At 43.0% G+C, this 10,040-nt stretch overlaps 1 protein-coding gene across 4 annotated transcripts in view; it reads left to right on the forward strand.

The window, feature by feature from the left end:
* The first annotated feature begins 7,022 nt into the window (after positions 1–7,022).
* Positions 7,023–10,040, forward strand: part of LOC147032055 (uncharacterized) — a 37,293-nt gene continuing 34,275 nt past the window's right edge. For all 4 annotated transcript variants that reach the window (XM_085869342.1, XM_085869345.1, XM_085869343.1 and 1 more), the window contains exons 1-2: positions 7,023–7,100; positions 7,505–7,774. In XM_085869342.1, the coding sequence (XP_085725468.1) occupies positions 7,043–7,100; positions 7,505–7,774 (328 nt within the window). In that variant the 5' untranslated portion in view covers positions 7,023–7,042. The remainder of the gene's footprint in view (positions 7,101–7,504; positions 7,775–10,040) is intronic.

A 10,040-nucleotide genomic window follows, 5' to 3' on the forward strand; every position in this document is an offset into this window, starting at 1 on the left:
AAGTCGCAAAAATTCAATATTGAGATATTGGGTTTATGTGAAAGCCCATAACATAAGCTTCACAATGGTGTAGTCTACATGGTGGTCCGTCACAAACTGACCGAGATATCTTACGATGAAGTTTTACAACACACGTTATTGGGAAAATCGAAATAACCGGATATTAGCTTCTGAGGTTTGAGAAACTATTGCTAGTATACGTTGCTTAGGACTTTGTTTCTCAAACTCCAGAAGCTAATATCCGGTTATTTCAATTTTCCCAACAACGTGTGTTGTAAAACTTCATCATAAGATATCTCGGTCAGTTTGTGACGGACCACCATGTATGATACACCATTCAGGTCAGGTATGGGAGCATGTGCCAGAACAGCACGTCGCTGTGTCCACTTTCCGCCGGTACTCCAGGGGCCTCCGTCTGGTCATCCCCCAGGCAGATGCCAGGCCTATCCCCATCTCCTTGAGATGATGGTCAACCTGTTGCAACCATGAGGCACGTGGTGGGCCCACTGGCCTCCTCCACTCATGAGACTCCCTCGCTGAGAGAATCTGGTGAGCAGGATCAGCGTCAGGAAAATGAGCCACATGTCCATACAGCCGCAACTGACGCTCATGGACTATGCAGGTAACAAATCTCATCCGAGTCTCTCTCAGCAACCGCTCGTTGGACACAAAATCCGACCAGCGATAGCCAAGGATTCTCCGAAGAGACCTGGTACCAAAGGAATTAAGTCTCCGTCTCAAATCCTTGGTCAGAGTCCAAGTCTCGCACCCGTAGAGCAAGACTGGAAGTACCAAGGACCCGAAGACTCGGACTTTCGTCCTCCCGCACAGGTACCGGCAGCGCCACACCCCATGATCCAGTGAATCCATGACTCCCCAGGCCCGACCCAGACGTCTATTGACCTCTGACTCGCAGCCAGCAGAGACATGAATATCACTGCCAAGGTAAGTGAATCTCTCCACGATCTCAACATCCTCACCACAAACAGACACAGACAGGACAGCAGCATCCAAGATGTCACCGAAAGCCTGGATCTTAGTTTTGACCCAAGAAACCCGTAATCCCAACGGCTCCGACTCCTCATTCAGCACCTCGAGGGCCCCCAAGAGGATGTCTAAAGTCTCCGCAAAGATGACTGCATCATCTGCAAAATCAAGGTCCGAGATCTTGACATTTCCAAACGATGCACCGCAACTTGATCTCTCCGACATCCTCCCTAAAATCCAGTCCATACAAGTGCTGAAAAGTGTGGGGGCAAGTACACATCCCTGACGAACTCCAGTCACAACTGGAAATAAGTCAGAGATGGTACCACCACACTTCACAGCACTCTCAGTACCAGAGTAGAGTTCAGACATCAGATCGATCAGTTTTGGTGGCACCCCACGAAGACCAAGAATCCTCCAGAGGACATCCCGATTCATTGAATCAAACGCTTTACAGAGATCAACATAGGCTGCAAGCAGCCCCTGCCGAAACTCTCGTCTGCGTTCGGTGAGGACACGAAGTGCAAGGATATGGTCAATCATTGACCTCTTTGGTGTAAAGCCTGACTGCTCTGGACGCTGGTGCTCAAGCAGATGGTGGCGAACCCTATCGAGAATTATCCGAGCAAAGACCTTGCCCGGCACTGAGAGCAGCGTCACCCCTCGGTAGTTGTTGCAGTCTTGGCGATCACCCTTCCCTTTCCAGAGAGGGACAACAAGGCCCCTCTTCCAGTCAGTTGGGATGATGTCTGTGTTCCAGGCAGAGCACAAAACTGCATGCAACGACATGAGTGCACCATTTCCACCAGCCTTGAGAAGTTCGGCATGGATGCCACAGATCCCTGGAGCTTTGCCCCGTTTCAACTGGTTCACCGCAGCCCGTGTTTCCACAAGCAAAGGTGGACCACAGTTGATTCGAGGGTCAGCAACAGGGATTGTAACACCCTTGACGTCCAACTTGACAGCTGGGGGATCAGCCCGGTACAACCGCTCAAAGTAACCGGCCCAGCGGGCCTTCACTTCAGACTCCTCTGTCAAGAGCCCACCACTCTCTGCTCGAACTGCAGTGCTCCGAGGGATGGGCTTGGATGAACGTAATGCGCGAATTCCCCTGTAAGCGGGACGAGAATCACCTGTCCACAGGTGATGCTCTACCCCCTCACAGATTCCTCGCACATAGGCCTCCTTGTCCACCCTCAGTGCACGTACAGTTTTATGCCTCAGCTCCCTGAACAGCTCAGCTCTGCCATTCAGCCTGGCCCTGCGACTCTGGTCAATGGTATCCAATGTCCCTTGAGAGACAAAATTCTTCTTTGCCCTGCGGTGAACTCCAAGACATCCACCGGCAACATCAAGGACGGTGGTCTTGAAGGCGCTCCACAACTCTTCAGGACCCCCCAAAGCACCCAGACCCCCCAAGTGTCCACTCAGCCTGTTCGCAAACTCCTCAGCTACTCTCTCATCCCTGAGCTTGGCAACATCCAGCCTAGGCTGGGATGGTACCATTCTCCAGGATTTAAGGTGCAGCTTTAGAGTTGCTACAACAAGCCTGTGGTCAGTATTGAGGAACTGAGCACTCCGGTAGACCCTACAGTTCTGGATCATCCTCCAACGACCGTCAATGAGGACATGGTCAATCTCCTTTGCCACACCGCCAGCGTTGGAATACCAAGTCCAGCGATGAGCTTGCGGGCGCTGAAACCATGAACCAGCCACCCGAAGTCCATGACTTCTTGCAAAGTCAAGGAACTTAGTGCTATTCTGGTTCATAGTTCCTGACCCATGGGGACCAACACACACCTCATAACCATCCCTATCAGTTCCAGTCGATGCATTGAAATCCCCCAAGACTAGAAGTGTATCTCGTCTGGGGCACTGATCAACCACAGACTCGAGTGTGGCGTAGAATGTGTCCTTCACGGTGAGATCACTCGCCTCAGTCGGAGCATAAACAGAGACCAGGGAAATGACACCTAAGGAGTGACGAATCCTTAATCTCATAATACGCTCGTTGACCGGTGTTACCTCAATTATCATTGGGGTCAGCTTATTGGACACAGCTACAGCAACTCCTTGGGTATGGTAACCATCAGAGCGACCAGACCAATAGTAGGTGTAACCACCCACCATTATCTCGCCGCAATCCGGTCTCCGAACCTCAGAGAGAGCTGCAATCCCGATGTCCAAACGCTTGAGCTCAGCTGATAACAGAGACAGGTGATCATCCTCTCTTAGGGATAGGACATTCCAGGCACCCATACACCATTGTGAAGTTTATTTTATGGGCTTTCAAATAAACCCAGTAACTCAATATTGAATTTTTGCGACTTCTGACTGGTTTTGTACTGGAGGGTTTTGTACTAGTCATATTATTACTAAAACTCTCATCTTGCATATACGTATGTATGTATGTATGTATGTATGTATGTATGTATGTATGTATGTTCCCGAAATGGAGCCAAAACGGTACACGCTAGAGCAAAACATTTTTAGGGCCACCTTACTCACCATTCTCCTGCGGTGTGCAGTATCAAGTTTCGTTCAAATCGGGCAACGAAAAAATTATTTAAAAAATAAATTCCCGATTCAGTCAAGTACTCCTTGGGAGAATTTGATCAATGAAAACAACCTCAGCAGTATAGTTCGCTGGAGCTATCTTTTTATTTTTTATTTTTTTATTTGAAATTTTTTTTGAATTTCGTTTTTTTTTCTTTTTTTCAAATTTCAAATTTTTTTGAAATTGAAAACGTTTTGACAGCGGTTTTTTTATCAACCGCTGTCAAAACGGGAACCCAACAGGTTCACGGGTCGTCTAGTATTGTTATAATTCTCAACTATGAATACACATATCGGGTGTGTTCCGTTAGCAAGCAGCTTGCTATTGCTTGCTAAGCCAGCCGTTCCGTATCAACCGTTTAGCAAGCAGCTCGCCTAGCAGCTTGGTAAACGGAGCAAAGCGATTAAGAGGGGTGCATGCTCATGTGATGTTAGCAAAATGGCCGCCATAGCCGGATTCAAAACGACACCACAACCAATTACATTTTCAGAGGAATACCCCTGTTATGTATATTCCTCTCATGCAGCATTATACAAGTCATAAAAAAAAACAATTTCAAAATGTAAAAGGATGTACTGATGATATGCCAAAAAGAATGTGAACTTGAAAGCATCTGAACATACAAAGTCCATTCTCACCTGCTTTGTAATCAGACTTCTTCTTCTTCCGTAACCAGACTTCTTCTTTTAGGAGACCTTTGACCTTTTGATCAAAAAAACCCCCAAAACAATCAGCTTCTAGCTTTTGATTGGTGAACCAATTCAGTAACCCAATATGAAATTTTTTAAATTTCAGGTCAATTGCATGAAAATTGACCATTTTATGTGACGCTTACCTTTAACCTTTTAACCAAATTGTTAATTTGTCTTCTCCATATTCTCAGAATAAAGCTTTGTTTAAAATGTGATGACAAAAGCTCAAGTGGTAAAATAAAAGTTACAGCCCAGACGCACGCACGCACGCACGCACCTTGAGGTAATGGTTGTGAAAAACAAATTGAAAACAGAAATGATAGCGAGGAAAATAAAAAGGCTAACAAGGCTAACAGCAGGAGAAAACAAGGCCAGGTGTTTCAAAACAACCCAAAATAATCTCCCGTGAACTTGGGAAACGGAAGCAGAATGTTTGATCCCCTCCTGAAAAAGATGAACTGGAACAATTCTGGAAAGGAATTTATGAAAATCGAAAATACACAAGAAGAAGGCGGAATGGATCCAAAATATGGAGGAGGAGGAGAAGAAGCAACATATCGAGGAAATGCCTCCAGTAAAAAATAGGACCACATGTCATGAAGCTCACCCGGATCAGCAGCAGCAGTCACTCAAACCCCCTGTAGACCCCCATAGACCCTGATTTTTTTGTTTGTTTATTGCTGTGAACAAACTTTGGTATATCATGGGTGATCAAGTTTCATCAAAATCGTGTGTGTAGTTTCGGAGAAGAAAGCAAATGGTCAACCCACCCCCCCCCCCGCCATACCCCCAATAGACCCCCTAAATGAGCACAGATTTTGATGCGGTCAATTCACCTCTGGTAGGCATCAGATATGAAGCTTGTGGCTAAGTTTCATCAAAATTGTGTGTTTGGTTCAAGCGATAATGACTGAAGTGTTTATGGACACTGCTCGATTGCATAAGCTCACCTGACTAAAGTCCAGGTGAGCTAAATTAAAAAATAAAAATAAAAACGACAGGTAAATTCATGTTTTCAATTTTGACCAAAAAAACAATTGTGAAATGAATAGGCAGACATGATCTTTGTAAACGTCCTAAAAATGCCCTGAGTTCTTCAAGCTCCCAAATGAACAATATTTGTTCTCAGCTGTTATCGTGAAAAGGAAAGTGCTTACAGTTACTATGATAAAGTTTACTGTTGAAAACTATCGCACAAAAGGTGAAAAAAACACGATCGTTTTTAGTTTTAAATTACATGCAAATGCATAACACAAATCCACTTCACCCAGCATCAAGTGCTAACCAAGATGGCGTCCGGCAGCTACACTGAGCTCTGTGTGTTGTGAATGGCAAGGAGCATTTTATTTATTTTCACTTTAGTGGTGGTAATCCACCTAGTGGACCGACACAAAAGCCTAATTTAATAAAATAGATGGATTTTATCCATACCAAAATAACAAAATATATAAAACATTCAGCATTTTATTACTTAAAAAAAATTGCAGACACAAGAAACAAGCTCAAATGAGCTAAGATCCATGCCCTCTTAATGATGACGTCATAAAAACGAATATGACGTCATTGTGATGTATCAGATTTGCGATAAATTATCTGTGCTAATGCCCGGCTTGATTCCCACAAACAAAATTCAAACAGCTTGCCTAGTTTCGGAGATAATCGTATAGGCGATTTCCATTAGCGATGATACTATGACGTCAACTTTTTTTCTCGGAAGAATTTCCAAAATCGGAGATGGTTATTGCCTGCGCGTGGGCTTTCTGCATATACATGGCAAGTTTCACGAAGATCCGATGAAAACTCTGGGTTGTGAAACAAAAAAAATGTCAAAAAATAGGAATGACGTCATAAAAATTGATATGACGTCATAGTGATGTATCATATGTACGGTAATTAATCCCTGCTAATGCCCTGTTCAATTCCCACAAACAGAATTGAAAAAGCTTGCCTAGTTTCGGAGATAATTTTTAGGCTATTTCCATTAGCGGAGATATTTTGACGTCATAACTTTTTTTCTCGGAGGAATTTTCAAAATCGGAGATGGTTACTGTCTGCGCAGGGTATTTGTACATATATACACCAAGTTTTAGGAAGTTTCGATAAAAACTGTAGTTTGAAACAAAAAAGTCCACAATAAGAGAATGAAGAACAACAACGTGAGTTCGACTTAGAGATCCTCCACGAGGATCGAAAAAAAAACATTTTAAGAAAAATGTAAAAACATAGAGATGAAATCTCAGAAAATGAACCAAAACAAGGTGGAAATGACACCACATTACGGTGCAATTTTTACATTTTACATTACATTTTACTTTTGTTGTGGGATTGTGATGAAACAACGTCAAAAGATGTCATATCATGATGGTAATCCATAAGAGGATCGTGGTGTTGTATTGTGGCACGGTAATGTGGTGTCATTCCTACCTTGTTTTGGTTCATTTTCTGAGATTTCATCGCTCTATGTTTTTACATTTTTCTTAAAATGTTTCTTTTTCTTGTGAGATATTGAGACTGAATATTTGAAAAAAAATTCCAGACATTTCTTTTGTAACGAAGCAAAATTTGGTTTGGGTTGGAGTCAACCTTAAAGTCGATCTCAAGCTGTATTCACAGTTCGCGGGATCAAACTCAAGGCCGGGTGTATTCAATGAGATGAACCGGTCCGTATGTGTGGCAGTTGGTGTCAGCGATAATGCCGCTGAGTCACAAAGGAAGGAAGGACAGCATGGTTGGACAGAGGAATTTACGCAGGAGGCTGAGCAAAACTCATTAATCCTAAGGTGAACTTCCACTTTAACATTTCAACATGTGTGGAAAGATATCTCAAGTGCTACTCTGTGCAGTGATTGCTTATTTGTGCGATGGTAACTTTTCTTTCTGCTTCATCTTGATTTCTAAGGATTACATCCTTGATGTATAATGTTAGGAATTTATCAATAATTCCTGACATACATATCGAGGATGTAATAGTTCGTATTGAGTACGTGTGTCTTATCATCAAGAATTCTAACGTTAGGTTCAGCATACATTGAACATGCAGTGCTCTTTATCACTTGTAAAAATAACAATGACCCAGATGTTTGATTTTTTTTCCTAATCCACAGTATTTTTAACCAGGAAAAGGAAACGATTGAATAGTTGATGGCATGTTTGATCTCTCTCTCTCTCTCTCTCTCTCTCTCTCTCTCTCTCTCTCTCTCTCTCTCTCTCTCTCTCTCTCTCTCTCTCTCTCTCTCTCTCTCTCTCTCTCTCTCTCTCTCTCTCTCAGCTCATGGAGACATCATCGAAGGCGTCATTGGCAGAGCAGTTCTCTTGCCGTGCTTCTCCACCACTCCCTGTAACTGGACAACAGCAGAAAAAGGGGACTTAAAAGTTGATATTCATCACAGCAAGGCACATTGGCCCACCAACAGCTCGAACGATGACTTCTCCATCGTCCTTCAAGGGATAAATTCCAACTTTTCTGCAGTGTATTTTTGCCTCAGTGAGACCAAGCAAGAGGTTTGCAAGATCTCTTTGAATGCCATCGAGCAACCAGGTAAGCGACAAACTGGGGAAAGAGTTTTACTGTGGAGCAACAATTCCATTCTTGAGTTATATTTAATGTATTTTGCTCATATGTACATCGACTCGGCAAAATCATTGCAGAATCAACAGAACGTTGGTTGAGGTGATGTTTTTTTGCTTGGAGAAGCAAGGAGAATCTGATGTTTCAAGCATGATGTGCCGGCGATAGCATACCTCAATCAGCGTTCTGTTGAACCATTGTTCTACCTTTTCACAGATGTCTACAGACACTAGCTTCACGAAGTGTGGTGTTCCATTCAACGTTATAAAGTGTAGTGTTATTAAGGCACAGGGGAGCTCGTTTGCTGTGACGAAGGGTTATTGTCTGAAATGTCAGCTTCTTGCTTCCAACGGCACTTGGCATACCTCAAACTACATCCTTTTGATTTTATCCATTGTTCTACCTTTATGCCGACACAGACCGACACTAGCCTTCATGAAGTGTAGTTTTGCATTCTACATTGGAAAATGTAATTTCATTAAAGGCACTAATTAATTAATATTCATCTTTTTTTTTAAAAAAAATTCAAAATATTGATTCCAAAGACAGGACGACGGTGTTACTACAGTGAACAACTAATAGTCACTATTTGTACATATTTCCCTGTTCAAAACCGTCATATTATTGTCGGGTCTGTACTAGATCGTTTGATATTACTTTCCCAATAACCCAAATGGAATTATATCAGAGTGCAGTCGTGGAAGGTCAAACAAACTTTGGTGACACCGTTAACTAGAAGGGCACTCGCTTGATCGCATACCTCCGCCACACAATGCCTGATCCGTGAGAACATATCGGACCAAATACATTTTTGAAATATGCTATATATCGTTTTTGGCCCTTTCTCTCAATGGTGAAGAATCACTTTAAAAAATAAATAATTCTCGTATTCAGATCCGGATTCTGATATTGACCAAAACTGAATAAATTCGTCCTTGCCACATATCTAACCTGTCCACCAAGTTTCATCCAAATCCGAACACAACTTTTTGAGATATTGTGCCAGATATCATTTTTAGCCCGATCTCTAGATGGTGAAGAATCACTTAAAAAAATTCGAGTAGTCGGATCCGGATCCGGATCTTCACCAAAATCGAATCAGTTCATCCTTGTCACACACACCCAACCTTGTCCACAAAATTTTATCTGAATCCGTCCACAACTTTTTGAGATATCTTGCACACAAACAAACAAACAGACAGAGAGCGGTGAAAACACAACCTCCTTGACCTTCGGTGGTGGAGGTAATTAAGTGATTGTTGACCCTCATAATTATGAATAACAGTGAATGCAAATTGCATCAATCAATATGACACATCTTCCTTTATTAAAAAGTAAAACAAAAGTGGTTGTCAGTCAGGCATGGTGGGCCAAAACCCACCAAGGAAAATATATTATGAAAAGAAGAAAGTTTCCTGAACAACAGATGGATTATAGTGAGCATTTTTTTTTACAAATAACTACAACATTACACAAGATGCAAATGCCTTTCTTTCATATGCAGAATGGGGAGCCTGTGGGTAGCATCATTGTTGGTAGCATGAAGTGGCATGGTTTGCCACTTCCCCATTGGTTAGAGCAGCAATTTGTTCAGGGTCCTGGCGATAGCTCGCCTACTCTTCCCGAAGGGCAATGTGGGATATTTAATGTCCACCAATTAATGACAGTAGATGGGACATCCAGGTTATCGTCCATCCGAGAGATTCCGCGTTGAGGGACACATTGATGTTACGCCCCGCATGCAAAATACCAGTTTTGACCTTGGCCAACTTTTGAAGCCAGGTTGACAGTTTAGACAGTTTAGAGGCGAGTCTCCAGATCTCTGGGGTATAGGCTATCCAGCTAACCCTACGTGGGAATATACACCTGCTTATTCAATTATATAATGAACTCTGTCTCTGTCTCACAGCTGGCAGGGTGGCCTTGAGGTACACACACCTGCCTCTGAGCTGTCTAGCCTGGTTTCAAATATCAGCTAAGCTCTAAAGTGTAATGTCGTTGTTTCACAAGCAGAGTGATTTATCAACGTTCATGCCATCCCTCAGACAGACGTTAAACTGGGCATCCCGTCTACTGGCATGAATTGGTGGATGCTAAAGAGGGGTCCTTTGGGAAGAATAGGCGAGCTATCACAGATTACAAATTCCCGCCCTGACTACCTGTGTTGGAGTGACGACCTGTTCAGGATTGTAACCTGATCTGTAGCAACTGCTTTGACAGCACCGATGCTCTGTAT

The sequence above is a fragment of the Eptatretus burgeri genome, chromosome 2 (assembly GCF_056783735.1).
Source record: "Eptatretus burgeri isolate ZD-2024b chromosome 2, Ebu_testis_v1, whole genome shotgun sequence".
NCBI lineage: Eukaryota > Metazoa > Chordata > Myxini > Myxiniformes > Myxinidae > Eptatretus > Eptatretus burgeri.